Source organism: Parastagonospora nodorum (genome assembly GCF_000146915.1).
Source record: "Parastagonospora nodorum SN15 chromosome Unknown scaffold_22, whole genome shotgun sequence".
NCBI lineage: Eukaryota > Fungi > Ascomycota > Dothideomycetes > Pleosporales > Phaeosphaeriaceae > Parastagonospora > Parastagonospora nodorum.
The window spans coordinates 446,383-465,135 of record NW_001884570.1 but is presented as its reverse complement, the minus strand read 5'-3'; the positions used below and the strand labels follow the sequence as shown (position 1 = coordinate 465,135).

The 18,753-nt window shown below is 52.7% G+C and overlaps 7 protein-coding genes across 7 annotated transcripts; 3 read left to right on the top strand and 4 right to left on the bottom strand.

The window, feature by feature from the left end:
• Positions 1-1,871: 1,871 nt before the first annotated feature.
• On the top strand, positions 1,872-2,429 carry SNOG_12488 (hypothetical protein; the record flags this gene model as incomplete). Its single annotated transcript, XM_001802658.1, has 1 exon — positions 1,872-2,429. The coding sequence occupies one exon, from the start codon at positions 1,872-1,874 to the stop codon at positions 2,427-2,429; it is 558 nt and encodes a 185-aa protein (XP_001802710.1).
• A 372-nt stretch (positions 2,430-2,801) lies between these two features.
• On the bottom strand, positions 2,802-4,906 carry SNOG_12487 (hypothetical protein; the record flags this gene model as incomplete). The annotated part of the gene is made up of 5 exons (XM_001802657.1): positions 2,802-2,836; positions 2,970-3,032; positions 3,665-4,285; positions 4,333-4,663; positions 4,817-4,906. 5 exons carry the CDS (start codon positions 4,904-4,906, stop codon positions 2,802-2,804), a joined length of 1,140 nt encoding a protein of 379 aa, XP_001802709.1.
• Positions 4,907-5,335: 429 nt separating this feature from the next.
• On the bottom strand, positions 5,336-8,748 carry SNOG_12486 (hypothetical protein; the record flags this gene model as incomplete). The annotated part of the gene is made up of 5 exons (XM_001802656.1): positions 5,336-6,007; positions 6,057-6,391; positions 6,441-6,540; positions 6,585-7,886; positions 7,972-8,748. 5 exons carry the CDS (start codon positions 8,746-8,748, stop codon positions 5,903-5,905), a joined length of 2,619 nt encoding a protein of 872 aa, XP_001802708.1. The 3' UTR covers positions 5,336-5,902.
• Positions 8,749-12,945: 4,197 nt separating this feature from the next.
• Positions 12,946-14,192, top strand: SNOG_12484 (hypothetical protein; the record flags this gene model as incomplete). The annotated part of the gene is made up of 2 exons (XM_001802655.1): positions 12,946-13,123; positions 13,339-14,192. The coding sequence occupies 2 exons, from the start codon at positions 12,946-12,948 to the stop codon at positions 14,190-14,192; spliced, it is 1,032 nt and encodes a 343-aa protein (XP_001802707.1).
• A 596-nt stretch (positions 14,193-14,788) lies between these two features.
• SNOG_12483 (hypothetical protein) lies at positions 14,789-15,027 on the top strand (the record flags this gene model as incomplete). The annotated part of the gene is made up of 3 exons (XM_001802654.1): positions 14,789-14,855; positions 14,906-14,940; positions 15,001-15,027. The coding sequence occupies 3 exons, from the start codon at positions 14,789-14,791 to the stop codon at positions 15,025-15,027; spliced, it is 129 nt and encodes a 42-aa protein (XP_001802706.1).
• A 127-nt stretch (positions 15,028-15,154) lies between these two features.
• Positions 15,155-16,670, bottom strand: SNOG_12482 (hypothetical protein; the record flags this gene model as incomplete). Its single annotated transcript, XM_001802653.1, has 3 exons — positions 15,155-15,842; positions 15,930-16,430; positions 16,591-16,670. 3 exons carry the CDS (start codon positions 16,668-16,670, stop codon positions 15,155-15,157), a joined length of 1,269 nt encoding a protein of 422 aa, XP_001802705.1.
• A 639-nt stretch (positions 16,671-17,309) lies between these two features.
• SNOG_12481 (hypothetical protein) lies at positions 17,310-18,478 on the bottom strand (the record flags this gene model as incomplete). Its single annotated transcript, XM_001802652.1, has 3 exons — positions 17,310-17,991; positions 18,048-18,388; positions 18,448-18,478. The coding sequence occupies 3 exons, from the start codon at positions 18,476-18,478 to the stop codon at positions 17,500-17,502; spliced, it is 864 nt and encodes a 287-aa protein (XP_001802704.1). The 3' UTR covers positions 17,310-17,499.
• Between the last annotated feature and the right edge of the window lie 275 nt (positions 18,479-18,753).

Below are 18,753 nucleotides of genomic sequence, written 5' to 3'. Positions count from 1 at the left end.
AGGCTCCAGCTTCACGTCCCGTAATCTTGAGGCGTTTCATGAGCAATATAAGTCTAGACTGTATTATCCAGGGAAACGTGTGACCGGTACGACGCTTGAGGCTTTGCACGTTCACTGCGTCCCAGAAAATATCCTGTGTGCGTCGATTGTAGTCGATTTTAATGTGTTGCCCTGGATTGACGAAGCCAAGCAAAGCATACAAGGTGTCGCGTAGGTTTGTGCAAGCGAAATCTCCGAATCGTAGACAAAGCTCCATAAACGGTATGTCCAGTCCATGACGTCCAGCTGTAGAAGTTTCTCTCCTGAGTTTGCAGAGCCGGTAGAGAACATGATCAGATCGATCCACATGCGCCACTTCAAACAGTATTTTCGACAGTCTCAAGTTATCCACGCATAAACTCATGTCTCCCCACGTTAGCTTGACCCTGCGCGCCATGGCGAATTCCTGGATGATCCAGATCCGTCCCCAATAAGGCTGTCGGCATAGAACATCAAGCACATTACGGAACCGTAGATTGAATTGCAAATGCGGATCCAAGGCTTCGTATTGTGGATCCCGAAGCTGTGCATGGAAGACATCAGCAGCCTGTTCGAGAAACTGCATGAAGTCTGAACTCTTTTCTGTCTCCCTTCCCATCCAGGCAACCACTTCCTTGGCTGTCCGATATATGTCGCTCATCATACTGACTTCATGGTTCTTCTCTTTCTATCAAGACTGGCTTATACATATCTGGTCGATTCAAATATAGCAAGAGGTTCCAGTGTCAGCGTTCGAGTGGTATGGAAGCCGGCCACTTGCAACATATGACAAGAACCACTACAGATTCTCGCTGACACGGAATTCCTTTCCATCTATAACGATCGGGTACGTAGGGCTCTCATCACCCCAGGTGTATGACAAGGCCAAGTATTCGCGCTCTTTCATGGAACAGATCTCTAGGCTCCATGAAACATGCTGGTGTTCTGACCCAAAGATTCGAAGAAGCCGAAATTGAGATTTGGATAGATCCAAAGGCTCGTGCTGGTACTGGGACTCGGATATCGAAATCATTCGAGCCTGCCGTTTCTTTCTAGGAACGAACTTGATTTTGCAATCATCTTGTCCTGCGGATGTACGTGCATATTTAAGGACGTATCGTAAATCATATCCCAAAGTAGCCACTGTACTCCTTTTCCTCTTTGGCATTGCGGAGGATGTTATGGTCAACTCTGGTCAGATACTCTTGTCCATTCACGACAAGAAAAGTGTAAGGGCCAGGCTGTGGTGCAGAAAGACCTTATTGCATCGAAAGATAAGACTATCAGCAACTGAACACTGCCATATTACCTGACAGTCATATGGGAGAAGACACAATGTAGAAGCATGATCGTGTAGACATGTCGCTGAGTTGAGCGATAGATGCCTAACTCAGCCGCACTGGGTCCGTGCACAGTAGGCGCAGTGCAGGAGGAAAGCGCATGACGATCTCGAACCGATAAAGCAATACAATATCCAAAGACTATTCTATGACCTCATAGAAAGGAGTTGTGAAGTTTAACAGCATAGAATTTGTGGCTTGAAGTATTGACCATGCACATCGCTGTTCATAAAGAGCCTCTATAATGACTCAACACTCGCAACATCCTCCATCTGAGAGCTCTTCGTTTCCTTTCTTTCTACTAATCTTGTGCAACAATCCGCCACCAAAATGTACAAAGCGCTCACAAAGGCCTTATCTGCTCTTTCACACTACACCCTCAACCCACCTCTTTGTCCCCTTTGTCTCCCCTCCCCACCCTCTTGTTCTTCCTCCCTACATAATCCCCCATTCAAACCCCAATCCACCCCTCAATAGCCCATACTACCAAATCCAAACCTCCCAACCACCACAATGTTCTCAACCATAACCACACCCATCCTCTTCGCCCTCCTAGGCCTCACCGCCGCCCTCCCCTCCCCCACCACATCCGGCTTCTGCCCCAACCGCCAATCCCCCACCGAATCCCAATTCACCGCCGGCTACCAAACATTCTGCTCCCTCTACATCGCGTCTTCCCCGATAATCTCCTCCGCCGCCCCCATCCTCGCAACCTTCAACCTCGGAAACACAGACGGCACAAACTCCCAATGGATCTTCAAAGTTAGCGTCGAGTCCGACGGGCCCGATGAGCGCTACATCAGCACGCTGCGGTACAAGCTCAATGAGAAGACGTGTCTGGATTTCTTCGGCAGGTTTTTGAATACTCGGGATGCGGGGGGGTTGGGCGAGAGTTATTGCGTCGTCGAGGGCTCGGGGAGTGGCGGGAAGAGTGGGCAGGGTGATGTGCAGGTGTTGCAGGGGAAGACGGTGGATAAGGGTGCGAGGGCGGAGAGCGATCCGAGCAAGGAGCAGCAGTGGGCGTGGGTGCAGTATTCGGCGTTTAGGAGGACGGGGACAAAGGCGCAGTGAGAAGCTGGACGTGAGTCGGTTCTGTGGCGCGCTTAATTGCTTTTGAGCTCGGTTCTGGGTTTTCTTTTGTTTGCACTTCTGATGTTTGTAGTTAATATAACGATGCTGCTACAGTCGCTCTGGTAGATTCCATGTATATTTTGTGTCAGACATGTTGGGCCTACCTACGCTCAGCAGTGTTGTGAAGTGCAGGACTGCTGTAGCCTGTTGCTTTGGCCGAGCTTCCAAACCAAGCAGTTGACAATAGCATACTGAAAATGAAGAGAAGATGTCGATGGTCAGAACTGAAGTAGTCAATTATCCTGTTTCCTAATTTGCAACTATGTACAAGTAACACTTCCCATCTTACACACTTTTCACCCAAGGCCGATTCTATCGGTAAAAGCCTTCATCCCCACCTCCGCCGACTGGGGGTGCGCTAGGCGCTTGACCTGGTGGCCGATATGGAAGATAGCCTTGTGCAGGCGCTGGGCTCGAGGATGCTCCAGGAGGTGCGGGTGGCGCATGAGCGGGTTGTTGTGGCGGGTAGCCATGACCTACCTGTGGAGGTGGCTGTGAGTATGGATCCGACGGAGGTTGCTGATGTGTAGGTGGTGAAGAAATCTGCTCGTAAGGGTTTTGTTGACCTGGTGGTGGACCCTGCAGAGGGGCACCTTGTTGGGGGGGATATCCCGGAGGTGCTTGCGATGGTGGGTATTCGTAGCCTTGTGGTGCTGAAGGTGCACCTTGCGGCTGGCTCGGCCCGGCAAATGAATGGCGATTATCAACGGGGGAGTCGTAGTGAGCGGTGGCTAATTCCTGAGGCGCATAACTCTGAGGTCGACCACCGATAGGCACTCTCCCTTGAGGTAGCGAATAAGGATCCGAGGGCGGTCCGGGTTGCGGTGTTTGTTGCTGTGGACGCTGCTCGCCAGCTGGTGGAACCATGAAGAAGGCAGGGTTTGCGCCGACAGGGGGATACTGAGGAGCACTGCCTTGTGGAGGAGCACCAGCGCCGTAGCCGTACTGTTGAGGAGGGGGTGACGATGGAGGATAGCCTGTGTAATTCGATGGGGGTGGCGCATTGTAACCATAGGGAGGGCGACTTCCGTATGATGGTTGCGGTGGCTGTGACATTGATGCCTCAAGTAACGACTCGTAATCTCGACGAGCTTTGATAAACTTCTCGTTGAGTTGAGTGAAGTCATCTGACCATGGTTAGCCTAGCAAAAGTGGTTACTCATGTCCGCACTTACCCTTCTTCTGGGAGTATTTCCCAATCAGCTCGATTAACTTTGGACGGATCGCAAGCGTCGAGTGGTACAGCTCCGTGATCTCTTCGTTGTCGCGACCATCGCCGCCTCCAGCTTGCGTATTCGTGCTCAAAAGAGCAAGCAGCTTCTCCACGTTCCGAATCTGGGCAAAAACCTCTGCCTCAGTCTGTGCTTCTTTCTCAAGTTCTTCACGTGTGGGATCTTGTAGCTTCTCCACGTAGTTGAGAGGGAAGATGCCCGTGTTTCCACGAAGTGAGCCCTTCCACCAATCTTTGTATACTGATTCCAGTACAGCGATGATATCACCCTTCTTGAATTGCAACTCACCAGGCTCCGAAGGTTGAAAGTCGAATAGGGCCCTTACACGCGAGACGGTTGCTGCTGTAGTGCCTGGCTGTACCGGCTGTGGAGCCGGCGCTGCTTGAGAGCTGGAGCCTGCGTTGCTTTCCTGCGGCGCATTTGCTTTCGCGGCCGAAGGCGTTGCGCCCTTGGACTCCTTGATAGACATGGCTAATGCCATTTGGAGCTCTTCCTCCTCCTTCTGGCGGTCGGAATCGGAGATCTGGGTTTTCTGCGGTTTCGAGGGTGCCCGAAGATTGGGGTCTGCTTGTGTCAGCTTAACGCCACGCGGACTCTCTTCAACAACTCACTTTGTGTCTTCAGCTTCATGTAGGCTCCCTCCATGATGCCAAGATCTGGATCACGCGAGAACATCTCAGACCACTCCCCCATGCGCTCTAGTATCTTTGCTTTCACAGCTTGATGTGTGTTCCGATCGTTTGCAAGACGCAACATGGCATCGGTGAAACTGCGCGATGCAAGCTCCTTGTGCATTTGGATTCCGCAATTCTGACTGAGGGCGTTTGCGAGCTCGAGGGTATATAGTTGCACGTTTGCATTGCGATGTGCTAATCGCTTGATCATGGCGGCGACGGCATCTTTGGCGCCTGTGTCGGACGACCCGACTTTGTCACATACGTCCTATAGTGACTATGTTAGCAGGCGTACTTGAACAGCTATGGCGCGACGTTGACGACAGCGATATGGAAGCGCTCCAGCGCCACAGGCTGTAAGCTCCCAAGACGGCCGCCATCTGCCTGGCCGTACGACATCCTGGAAGGGGGAGGACCGTACCAGTATGTATTCCCAGTTCTCACTTGTGAGGTTCTCATCCGTCGCCTTGACTACGACGTCGTCGAAGATGTTCGACTGCGCGCGAAACATGGCGTCTGCCTACTCGGGATCCTCGAGCTTCGATGTGGGGGGCCGTTCACAGCGACTTCGGTAATTTTTGAGGAGTGTGAGATGAATTTGAACGTTCGTCGATATCTCAGAAGTGGAGGCGAAGTCGCACTGTGTTGTAGGTGAGGATAGGATTAGAGGTTGCGTCAACTCCGTCGTATGCGTAGGGCTTGGGAGCTCCTGCCGGGTGGGTAATGCGGCCTAAAAGGTTTAGCGGGGTATGACGAAGCTCGTGTGGCGGCGGACTGCGCCACTGCACACGCGAGGCTGCCTTCAATCGTTGAGGGGCGGAACGCTGATTGATGCCACAGGTCTGCCTTGCAACTACAACGGTCAGCGACAGCTCATTCACTTAGGGCGCGCAATTCATATGCAGAATAAGGTATACATTCTGCCTCGACCTTTCGTATGCCGTTGTGTCATTCCTTGACATTCGATGATATAGACACTAGAATTTGATAGTAATGAATAGGGCACAGGAAATGTACCTCGAACTGGCTCCCCAAGCATGCGCTAATCATAGCATGGAAACCTAAAATTGACCCCCAATGTACCAACCATTTGCCGTAGTGGAAAGAACACTCTTCTGACATCGTTCTCGTGTAGCGCTATGCTAAGAGTTCTCGAAGAAACCGAGATAGCCTACAATAAGGCATTGAAAAAAAAAAAACGCCAATCTTAATACTGCCTACGACGCGGCATATCGGCGCAGTCCGAGAAGGCTGCTGTAGCTTGTCGAATGCTACAGATTCAAATCCCCGAGGGGGGTTGTGTAGGCTGAAGTCCACCTGAGATTCGGCTGCGAGGCAATTGCAACTGCGATCATCTGTTGCTCTATAGGTCACCCGTCTTTCCATACCACCCGGCGAAGGACTCTGTGGTCGAAACAGCCACGGAGCCGTGGCTGCCGGGAATCACTGTGCTTAGTCCTACGTTTCTAGAATGAGACACATCCCAGAAACGGAACTAGAAAAAAGATCACACACCACCCTTCTTACGACGTTCTTCAGCCCTTGCTTTTCTTGCTGACAGAACCAAGGGCGCTAGGGTGTTGAGCGGCTCAGCAGTGCTGATGAAAGGATGCTAAGCAATGTAAGTATACCTCCGTGAAAAATAGAGCAGGTTGGCTTACCACAAGGAGATCGTGAGCACTGGCCCGCTTGTCGGGATCGACCTTCAGTGAAAAGCCCAGGAAGTCGCGGAACATTGCTGACAGGGTATGCTCTTCCTTGATCGTCGGCGTACCATTTGTCGCGATGAGCCACAGTGCGCGGAGAGGGCTCTCGTTCAAATATGGTGGCTCTCCTTCAATCATCTCAATGGCCATGATTCCAAGCGACCAAATATCGACTTTTCGACCATATTCCTTCCTGGTCACGACCTCGGGGGCCATCCAATAAGGCGTTCCCACCATGGTTGTCCGCTTGTTATGGCTCTCGTTGATTTGGGCACAGAAGCCGAAATCGGCTATCAGACTTGTTAGCGCTATCGAGAAGCATGTTCTTGGTTCACTCACTCAGTTTGATGTTACCCTCGAGGGAGAGCAGAATGTTGTCCGACTTGATGTCTCGGTGAATAACGCCCTTGGAGTGTAGATGCTGCAAGCCGTGTAGGGTCTGTTGGGTTAGCAGTTGTCGTCGAAAATGTCCGATTTGCTCACCTCTCTGCAGACAGCAGCTATTTGACCTTCGGACATGATATTGAAAGTAACGACATCTGTCAAGCTGCCGCCTTCCATGTACTCCATAACAACCCACAGGTCTCCCTTGACAAGGAAGCTGTCCATGAAATTGACAATGTTCTTGTGTTTGCTGTCCTTCATCACCAGGATTTCGTTGATGATCAGATCCTTCTTAGGTTGCTGCTCAAGGTTCATTTGCTTGATAGCCACACACTTGTTGCTGCCCACTTCGTATGCCGTAAACACGCCTCCCGAGGCGCCCTGTCCAATCTTGTTGAACTGCTTGTATCTCAAGGTAGGATCGGCATTCGTGCAGATAGCATTGAGCTTGGCCACAATATCCGTACCCTGCTGACTCTGGCGTGGTCGCTGGCGTGGTCGGGGCGCGGGTCCGACGCGAGCTTGCTGTGAGGGTAGAGGTATGTTCTGAGGATCGGACTGTTGTGCGAATTGCTGCTGTGGCGACGGTTGCGACGGTGCAGGCGGTGCAGGCGTAAGATGTGCGGGTTGAGGTGCTCTAGCGCTGACACTCCTGTGAAGCGGCGCTTGCTGCTGCTTAGCAGCCATTGCCTGTTGGGCGGCATGGACGGCTTGTTGCTGTTGCTGTTGATATTGCTGCGCAGGCGAGATACCAGGGCCACTTGAGGGCGATTCGTATCGCGGGGGCGTGCCGCCAGTGGTGTTCGCTCTGCTACGGGGCGCAGAAGACGCTCCAACGGGGCTGTCGGTAGCGGTAGGAGGTGCGTATGCGATCTGCGGGTATTCGTTCTCGTGTCGGTATGCAGGCTGCTGCGTAACGATTGGGCTCGGGACGGGCGGTGCTTGCCGACTGGGGACAATGTTGACGGAGCCTGGAGAAGCGCCCGGTGGCCTGGGCGCTGGACGAGCTGGTACGAGCGAGCCATTCATCTGTGGTGAAGTAGGCCCAGGCGACGTGAGACTGCGGGGAATCGGCGGTGGCGCACGGGGGTTCTCGAAGCTGTCCTCGCCATTGCGCGGGAACCGTGGACTTTGCGGGGGGCTCAGGAGTGGTTGCGCGGTGCCGTAGGCGGCATTGGGGTTTGGCTGCTGAGGCTGCTGCTGCTGCTGCTGGTGCTGGTAGGAGCCGTATCCTTGCGGGTAGGCGGCACCCATCTTGTCCCACACGGCATCATCCTCGCCCTTTTCTGCGTTATCCTTGTAGAAGTTGACCACGTCGACGGCGGCCTGGGGATGCTGCTTCTGTTCCTGCTCCGTGATGCCGTTGCTGGTCAACATGCGCTGCCATTCCTTGGGGAGACCCTGGTACAGTTAGCGTGCGAAACGAATCGAGGGCGCAATAGAGGGGCAAAGGGAGGGTAAAGACAGCGAACAGTGAACAGCGAACAGCGAACAGCGCATCTGCGTTGAGCGCAGACACACCGCCTGTGGGAGGGCCACGTACCGTGAACTCGCCCGTCTCGTTGTCGATGCTGACGTGGGTGACGTGCATGGGATTGGTGGGCGTCGAAATGGTCGGCCGTCGCGGAGAGCTCACGAGATTGCTCATGAAGCTGGAGAATGTGCCCTTTTTCTTGCCGCCGCCCGAGTGCCTCTTCTTTGCTGCGTCGCCCTCATCGCTGTACCGGTTGCTGCGCGGACTCTTGCTGCCCGAAGGCGGGGTATCCATCTTCCGGGCGAGTGCGGTGAAGGAGGCAGACTGGCGCAGTGTGGGTGCTTTGTATTTGGACGGCTGATCGGCGTTGTAGGTATAGGAATGCTGTGGGGGTGAGGGACGACGTGGCCCCGCCTGGACGTTTACGTTGACGCCCGTCTTCACGTTCAGCAGCGCTTCGTCGACGGCAGCCGAATTGAAGATGGGCCCAACCGATGCTGGCCCGAGATAATTCCCCTGGAAGCCCGGCTGCTCATGCACAGGATGAAGCAGCGATGGCGACCGGCGGAGTTGTGGCTGTGGTGATGCGCCGGCGGTCGAAGACGGCTGGGAGCTGCCAAGGCTGCTCTGCTGTTGTTCCTGCTGGCTGTAGAAGTAAGACGCTGCGGAGGGGCTTCGAGTCAGCTTCGAGGCATTCCCGTTCGTCTTGTTGAGATAGCTGACTGGAGGGCCGGCTGAGTCTCTGGCTCTTTTAATAAGCCTGCCTCTCTTGGGGTTGGGATTCTCCATCTTGAGACAGCGGGCGAATGAAAACGGTTCTACAGTTAGCAGCAGGTCTGCCTGGTCGCACTTGCCCTAACGTCGCGCTCTGAAGTGGGAAGGTAGGCTAGACAGGCTGGAGCAGTGTCGCCAGCATCCAATGGCTGCCCGGGAGTGCGCTGGATTACTGTAAGTGCGGGTTAAGAGGTAATGGCTAGACGGTCACGCAGGCGGAATCAGGACGGACAAGTATCCATTGGTCCCTTGCTAGTTGACTGAAGAATCTGGCATGCACGGTTCTCCGCCTCCAAAAACACAACTCCAGGGCTGCCAGCCTTTGCTTCTCTCACTCCCCAGGCTACTGTTTCAGCATCGCTTCCCTCTCATCTGACGACCCGGCAACCTGATATCGTTCCTTGACGGCTGCCGGCGCGAAGCCGCCAGCAACCGCCAGCAGGAGCCACCATTGAGAGCCTGGACGACTCATGTCCTGCCTGTGTTCGGCCTCATCTGCGCCAGCCCACGTAGCAAATCATCCCCGTTTTCTCCGACACTTGCTGCCAGAAGCCGGTCCAGGATGAGGCCGTTGACGAGACTCAACAAGTTGATGCAGTCTGCACCATATCACACATGCAAATTGCTTTGTCGACTCCTTCTCCGACTTTTAGTCGCTGTGTACCACCACCCGCTTCGCATCGAGTAGCTTCGTCAATTTTGGGCATTGCACATCCCCACCATGGCACCATGGCTTGCTTGAAGCATTGTGCGAGATTCTCATCGACTCTTCGAGTCTCACTTTCAACCGCGGAGCTCCCAATTGACCATATCCACGTTGTGTATGAAGTGGAAACACCACGACACATGGCAAGCCACGGCCGCATCGCGTGTTTCATCGTAGCGAGCGTTGAGTGTCTTGCTGCATGCCACAGTTGCACAGCTTCCTCGTTTGCAGTGTCAACTCCAGAGTGGGAGAGACATCAGGTCATCTGAATGCCCTCCAGCTCTTCAACGCTGCATCTGCACAACACTGCATGTGAATAGCTCCGGGCTAACGTTCGCAAGTGGCCATCTCAAGTAATTCCCTTGCAATTATGAGCTTGTGTTTCGACCCAAATGACACTAACAAGCATCACCCTTCGGGCGCGGCAACGGTTCCTTAGACGCGGCCTGAGCACACTACTTGTCCGGAGGAAGCGCCGTCATCCATTGCATTGGAAATGCCGATCAACACGCAGTGCCCACGCGAAAAGGCACTTCTCTGAGCTGACGATCCCTTCGGGAGCCAACGTCTTAGGCGGGCACGAAACGTAGTCCAGGCCCAGAAAGACCAAATTTGGTGGATAGTTTCATCTCGGTCTATTTCCGTTTTGAGCTGCTCGACGATGAAGCGACGTCATCCTTACGGGTACCAGATGCCCGCTGCTGTGAACCTTATTGAAACAACGGAAGACGACCCTCGAACGGATCATGCTCATCTCGTCGACCGACTTGGCCTTGCATGTCCTAGTCCTAGTCGCTCCAATGGATATGACCGGTCGCGCTACTCGTATATTGCCTTGCTGCCACGGGAGATTCGACATCGTGGAACATTGCACGCAACGTGCACGCCAGCACTACAAGCCACGATCATCATGCCATAGGCATGCACCAACAATTGAAGAGCGTAGCGGATGATCTACAAGGCTCGGCAATCATTCGCAGACGTTTGACAATGGGCCGTGCCTGCAGCTCATTTTGATCAACAAAAATAAATGCCGACGTTTCTGTGGAAGACCATCGATTAGCGAATCGTGTCATACAGGTAAGCTCAGAGATACGCGAGGTATTCTTTGCTAGAAGCCAGCCCTTAACTTGAAACAAATACCAAGTCCAAATGATCTCCAACATGGGTAGGAGAGATTCATTCACAGACGTAGCCATGATTAACAACAGTGTCCGTCAATTCCTCTCAGGTCTCGTCTCTCAAGATCGGCTGTCAGCCCAGCTCTTCTGCCTAATATCCTCTGGATCTATCTTATCGCAGGGTATGGGCGCGCGCGATCTTTCCCCTGATTTCCGCGGGTACTCGATTGGATACCCGAGCATTCGATGGATGACAGCCGAGATTGGCGTCGGCTCTTCTGTGGTGAAGACATCTATGTCAGCGCGACGCTCCCTCCTCGGCGCGTTCTCATCTAACTTGGTCAGCGGATTGAGCGGAGGGCAAGCTAATGTGCCCAATTCTAAACTTTACGCGGGACTGCATGCTGATGTCGCCTCCCTAGGCTGCTATAAGCTCAGGCACGGGCTCGGTAACAAGATAAAGACTAGATTAGGTGGTGTGAGTGTGAGTGGAGAGATTGGAATATTCTTGTACAACTTTTGATGACGTGAGGTTCAAAGGAAGCGTTCACAAGCTCTGGCTTCATGGGCAACGCATCTCGTGCTGATGCTGTTAGTGTTGATATAGTCGGTAAGGCATGATCCAAGGACATCTTAGGCAACATGAGTCAAGAAATGTACTCCAGACGTCACTGAACACGAAGGAGCTCACCTATCACCCTCCCTATCCCTCATCGTATGCCTCAGGGTCACTCAACCAACCTCAACATTGGCAAATCTTCCAGCAGATTGATGGTCGGCACCACCAGCATCCACTCAACGAGAAGATATTAAGGTAGCCTGTGTATTCTCAAAAGCTTAAGCATAACTAGATAATGATATCTTAGAATAGCGTATATCTTCAGGCTAACTTATAAACTTATGAGTGTGCTCCTGAAAACTATGAAACCACTGCACGCATGCGTAGAGTGGACACGAATTTTGCCGCTGCCTGGCGGCACCTTTGTTTCATTGAGGTCAATCATCGGGCAAGACTTGGTCGAGTTGCAGTACACCTCACACCATGCGTAGTGGACCAAAACTGAGAGCTTGCGACTATAGAACCATGCAAAAGATTTTCCGTCCTTCGTCTCGACACCTGTATAAGAACAATAAAACCGCGCTTTTTCTAACGATATCCTTCATGTACATTCTTGGAGAGAGGGAAAAACTCATGCTGATGGATACTTACATCCTCCTCGCCTTCATATGGCTCCCGGGGCCAGTTACCCTTATTTCCTACATGAGATGCCCTGGCTTTATGACAGAGTGTACACACGATTGGACATGAAGAAACCAAGAATGGTGGCATGAGCTCCGCCTTGTTCGACATCTTTCCGGTGCCGCCACACCCTGCTTCGTCCTCAAGGACGTGGTCGAAACACGTCGCTGGCCTTCATATATCCTCGTTCTAATCGCGGGCATGATGACGAAGTTCCGAGACCACCACAGCATGCGTCGCCTCAAGACGATCGTATTCAGGGTCCTCGTCTCTGTCCTGCTGGTCCTTCAATGTCTAGGCACATTTTTCGGAACTCTACACTGGAACCAAAACATTGTTATCAATCTTTTTCCATGAACTCCATAATCTCGGTATGCGGGTCTGACATGTGGAGTCGCATGTTCCTGGGATACTACGGTGTTGTCGATCAAGCCTTGTGGTCACAGACACGCATGAAGCCACTCGAATCGGAGAGAGTGGCACTGAATGTCTCATGGCGCGACAGCTTTGTCAGGCTCGCTTATTACCACGTCGTTGAGAGCACGTTGCACATCTTCTGTCTACGGTATTTCTGGTCCCCTGATGATGGATGGCCTTACACGAGTTATGTGAACAACGAGGAGATTGTCACGGTCCTTTTCGTAGTGTTGATGGCCGTGTGGACCTAGGTTCGATTTCGGATGCGAGAGATAATGAACATGGACGGAAGACCGGGAGCATTGGAGAAACTGGAGCTGTGAGATTAGCGTAGTGCAATGGAAGTGGTGCAGCGATACTGCGTTTGCAAGTAGACATCAAGGCATGTGGCATGAAGACAAGTCATATCACCTCCACGAAATCAACATCAAGACGCAGTATTTCAGAGCACCGGCTGAGTAGAGACTGGCGGGTCGAAGAGAGTCACTTATTGCTAAAGGATCGCGAAAACGGCGTCCTGTCTCATAATACTTCACTATTGAGCTTTCAAAATGTCGTTTGGATTTTTGGATTTGTGCCAGACTCCCTCGAGAGCGCTGAAACGGCCCCCAATCAGCAGGCTAGATGTGGCTTGCATACGCGACACGAGCTAGTTGAGCCATCTTTCAGCTTGAAGATTCCAGCCTTTGAATGACCTATCTCACAATCGCCTCTGGACTCAAGTAAAAATGTCGAAAACAGAAACAGCGCAAGATTTGGACGAAGTGTTAGCCGGCGCACGAGCATACACAGTGTTCAACACTGGCCGTAAGCTTGAAATTACCCAAATCAACGGAGTCAAAGAGGCAGTCGCTTTCCTATCGGTCAGGAAGGGTGCACACCCGCTGCTCGATAACAAACAGCGCGGTAGAGCGCTCCGGTTGCTCGCAATCCCTACGACAAAAGACGCCTTTTTGGCGTACAGAAGAAGCTATTCGAAAAGATGCGTTTCGACAATTGGGAGCCATTACAGAGCACTACTAATGTATCACCCACCGGATCTCAGCTGCAAAGGAATGAGAACGGACGTATCGTGCTCGAAACGCCTTGGAAGACTGGCCCACTTCTGTACCTTTACATAGATAGTGAACGTTCGGGGTTTGCAACAGCCCTGTTAGGATTCTTCGTGTACGATATGGAGATCTTTAATCCGAACGAGTTTTTTTTAGCCTCAAGAGCCGATGTCGAGACATCAGACTCGGGGTTTCCGACTGTGTCATTGCTCACAGGGTGGCTTGCGGAACGATACCTCGAATATGTGCAGGAGGAGGCGAAACAGGTTGAGAGCGAGATCGATTCCATCGCTATCTCTGACAACGACGGACGGGCCAGGGTCCTCAGCAAGGCTATACGCATGCTGAACAAGTGCAGCCATGACATAAAATCGTTGAATTTCGACCGGAAAATCGGGTTTGCTTTAGACCTCGCCAACTGGGCAAACGGGCTCCTTCGAGACTCAAAGTCGTTCTCCGAAGCTCATAGTCTGCTCAATTTGGTCTCGAAGCATCCCGAATTGCGTCCGGATCAACTGAGAGAGAGGATTGCTCAGACTCGCGCAGAAATAACAGACCTGGCCGCCCAACAACGACAAGAACAAGACGAACTCCAACGAGCCCGAGCATACCAACTCCAGGAACTCAGCATCAAGATTGCAGAAGACAGTCGACGTGACAGCCGCACCATGCGAGGCATAGCCTGGGTGACCATGGCCTTTCTACCCGCTACTTTCGTCACGTCCTTCTTCGGCATGAACTTCTTCGACGGGATTGCAGACAAGCGCGTGTTTGACGGGACGAGTCGGAATATATGGGTGTTTTTTGTTATTGCCCTGCCTATTAGTGCAGTGGTGTTGGTTGTGTTTTGGTGGTGGGATCGCAAGACACAGGTGTTGGAACAGGTGGAACGAGAGGCGAGGGAGAAGGCTTTGGCGAGCTAAATGTATGTGAAGTACCTGTGCATAGCGAAAATTGCATACATGAGACACTTGCATAGCGTGACTTGAAACAACGATCAAGCAGCAGCTGGTCAATTTCTCGCTGGTAATAGCATAATCTGGGCCGGGAAAAAGACAATGACAGTATATCATAGGTAATCAAACCTGCTTTTTCACCTACATCGAGCCCGAGCGCATCATTTCTCTCATGTCGCTCGCAACCCCAACACATGTTGCTCGTACTTCTTCTACCTTTCCTGACATTCAATCCTTCGCCTACCTCAATATACAATTCAATCCATCCCTGCAATTTAGGACAGCAGTACAATAGGCTGAAGGACTATAATAGCAATGATTAACCATCACAACAACACCAAAACATCAGTTCCCCCCCACTATGCTCCATCATCCTCACCACCTTCCTAGTCCTGCTCTACAAGTTCCTCCAGCAGGAGCAGGATCAAGTATTCTCACTATGATCATCTTCTCGCACACTAACTTTACCCTAATTCCTGAAATCGGAGTATATGGCATTAGGGGTGACAATGCCGCCATTCCAATACTCGTTTTAGCCGGTGAGAATGTAGGGTTTGCGCACAATGAGCGTGCTGGAATGGAAGGACTGGGTGTATTTCGGCATGATGCCATGGCTTATGACCCACGAGTGTACGTCAACGGGCACGGGGCATCATCATTAATGGCTAGAATGTGTGGAGCGAGAGGTATGCGAGGTGGCTTTGGCGAGGTAGAGGTGTGTAGAAGGTGGGAGATTAGTAAGGATAGAAGACTGCAATGCAGCTACGATGTGCAGCTTTCAATACAACGAGACATCATGTAGAGACTCATAAGGATAATACTACCAATGATATGGAAAACATGATGGATCCCAGCATCTACAATCCTCACAGCACTATCTTGAACTGTAAATCTCCTTACAGCAACTGGAGAGCAACCCATATCTCCCACTACGTATAAACCTCCCTCCCCACAATCCTAACCGCCCCACCCCCATTCTTCTTCGCATCACTCCCCCCTACCCCAATATCTGTCGCATTCGCCAAATCAAAAACAACCACTACGTTCTTCAACCACGCATCTCCCAACACCAGCGTGCCACCCATAGCATTCTGGATCGCCACCGCACACTCGCCGGTTCCCGCGCCGACATAGCTTCCGCCTACGGCGCCAGGACCCTTGTTCATGAGATCCGCCTCGGAGATGAAATAGCTCTGCCCGCCGATGCGCACGCCGACGCGTGGGGCGCGCGCGGTGCACAGCACGACGTACGTGTTTGTGCTGGAGATGTAGCGCGCGGGCGGGTCGAATAGAGAAGCAATATATGAGGCGATTTCGTCGGGGAAGTAGAGCAAGCTAGTACCAGAATCGATGATCATGTTTTGCTTGCTGGAGGCGTAGCGGCCGGTTGGTGTTGCGGTGGGTGCGCGAGAGCTGGTGGGCGTGCCAGATGCTGTTGGCGGAGTGATGTCGTAGCCGTCGACGGTGATGCTATAGTAGGCGTAGATGCCTTGCACGAGGGGTTGCACGGGGACTTGCACCCAGCGCCCGTCGTTGGTGATGCTCGAGGGGATCCCACCGATGGCGAGGAGGCCGCCGGCGCGGGGCTGGGCGGTTGTTGGCCGGCGGAGGGCGAGACTGAAGACAGGGGGGATGGAGGGGTTTTGGAATCTTTGTGGATCATTAGCATGTGAGTCTTTCTTTGGTAAGACTCGAAGGACTCACAGGGTGTACAGTATGCTGGTGTAGTTCAGCTGGCGGTTGTTGATACCCTTTGCCAGTGCTGGATACGCAAGACCCATCAATCCACTGCTTATCCCATCGCCGTTCCAATATCCCGAATCTACCGCTCCAATAGTTTGCTTCACAGTCACGAAAGGACTTTGACCTCTACTAATGCCACCAATGCCAAGATTCTCCGTACCCAGCTTGCCGTTCAAGAACTCGCCACCAGCATAAGTGACATTGAAATCGGCGTTGATGCTGCGCCACGTCGAGCTTCCCGCACGATTGTAGTAGCTAGGAAACGCGCAGTAGGTATTGGAAAGTGGGGTACCATAATCGGGATCCAAGCACTGGAAGTTCGTGGTTGCAAGCCATGTGTCGGAAGATCCAGTATCGATCACCATGGCGAACTTTTGACCAGCCATGGTCACGTTGGTAATGTAAATGCGGCCACCAACGCCGATGAGATCTTCATTCACGTTTGCGTTGGGATACGTCTGTCTGCGTGCCAGGCGTCTTGACAGGATGTCTGTACGCCGGCGGGCCAGGTGTTGAGTTGATGGTAGACTAACTAGGTTAGGATTGGGATGAGCCTCGAGCTCGACAACATTGTCAGTCTCTGCTGGGTGTTAGTGACGATGTTTGATAACAGTGGGCAGACTCGAGTATACCGGCATCGTAGGCTGGAACAGCCACAACGCTGCTGGCGGCTGTGAGCAATAGCAAGCCTGTTAGTTGCATGGTGAAGTAAAGGCGGTCTATGCTGCTTGTCCATAATGTTGCTCGGCACTTGAATTTATATATGTTGTATTGCAAGTACTACGACATGAGGCAATTACGGAAATGACTGCCGATGGAGGAAGGGAGATGCAGAGAATGTCATGTCGTATGTGAGTGCGGACTAAACAAACAATAGTCCAAATGTGTTCGTCTAATACCTAGGGTGAGAATCATATTTTCTCGTTCCGAAGTATGTATCGCGACGTTCCTACAGAGGTCAACCGGAGCTCGGCGATGACCAGATTAGTGCCGTATACGCAAGCGAAATGCCCGCATGAGGAATGGTACGCCTGCGGTAGTACAGAGCGCTCGAATCAGAGTTGTCGCAGGACTCTATAGGTTTACAAGGCTCCCGTGCATTGAATGGCATACTGACGCGGGCTCCGGTAAGACGTTATTGATTGGGGGCTAGTCGTGAGACTGGCGAATCAACGAGCACTTCACGGAGGTCTCACAGCCAAAAAACGACGGACTGACACAAGACGTACCTTCAAGCTCATGTCGTACCACAAAGACAGGAAGCTTGTCACAGCCAAGACACATGTCCTTGGCCGTACCACTCGGTGCCTTGAAGACGGTTAGAAGCATCTCAGGCGCATCTCGGAGAAAGCGTACATGTTTTGATTTGGACTAGGCAAGAAGCTCCATGCCCCAGAATGGTCTCAGGATTGCCCTGCTGTTGTACAATTACTCGGCGGAAGATGGGTATCGCCGTAGAATCACTGTGGTGAGTCGCGCCTTTGGGAATCTTCATAACACACCTTGAACTCCGGATCCAACGATAGTCTGTCTACCACCCGCCACGTCGACCGCGGCCACGACGCCCTCCTCGGCCGCCATAACCGCCACCTGCGTAACCACCTCCGCCCCATCCGGCCTGGCCGCCACGAGAGCCGTTCATATCGTCACCGGCGGATACGAACGCGTCCCGTGGTGGGGCGCGTCCTTTGAGATCCTTTTGTAGGGCTTCGTATGATTTGCGCATTTGAGCGTAGCCGAGATGCATCTTTCCGTAAAAATGGTCTGCTAAACGACGATCATTGTCAAGCCTGCTGAGATACGCACCGCATACGTCGCAGACCTGGAGTTTCTGGTGACCCGATGGTCCTCCGGTGTCTGACAGTGCCCGCAGCTCCCGTTCCCGCTCTTCCTTCTCAGCCTTTTTCATACGCAACTTGGTAAACTCCTGGACGGCCATGTTGACCATGCCTTCTTCACCCATGATCTGGATCTCCAGCAGGCCCGCTTCTATGGACTTGGTGAGCTCGTTGATTGCTTTCAGCTGTGTGCATTAGCGGCCTGAAATAGGAAATGAGGAATGGGTGAAGGGTGAAGTACCAGAGCATTGGTCTGCCGGATCTCTTCGGGCGTCTTCTCAAGCCTTCGCTGGGCGGAGTCGATCTTGCGATTGCAGCTGTCGATGTGGTGTTGCATGTCTCGCATGTAGTCAAACTCAAAGGCCCATCTGCGCTTCTGGTCTGCGTCGGCCTCCTGGTACTCGGTCTTGAGCGCATCGTTGTGCGCCTTGGGGCACGGGCCAAGCTCGTTCTTTGTGTTGGTGAAGAGATCGTGGGGGCAGTGGCCGACGAGAAATGAGCGGCAGACCTTGGGGTCGGTGATGGCGAGTTGCGGCGCGCGCTGGTCGGTGCCAGACATGGACGTCTCGCCCATGAGCTGCTCTGTTTGCCTGGTATTAGTGATGCGCGCACGGGAGGAGGGAGGAGCAGATGGGACTCACCAAGCAGCCTACGCGTCTCAGCGGCAGCCATGATGTCAACTGATCTCGGGGTTTCAGTGTTGCGGAGATGTGCGTTGTCGTTGCAGCTGTCAGCCTCGAAGAAATCGCGACCGCGGCAATGCCAAGCTCTGGAGCTAGCAGCCAATCACATGCACAGGGACCCCTGGCGTTCCGCAACGTCAGCGTTGAGCGTCGTCCCCAGCCCCAGTAAAGTCACTTGAACGAAAGAGGGATGAGATGCTGAGATGCTTCCTTCACTGCTCCTCTGGTCGCTCAATGCCTTGACAACATGCGTTGCAGCGAGCA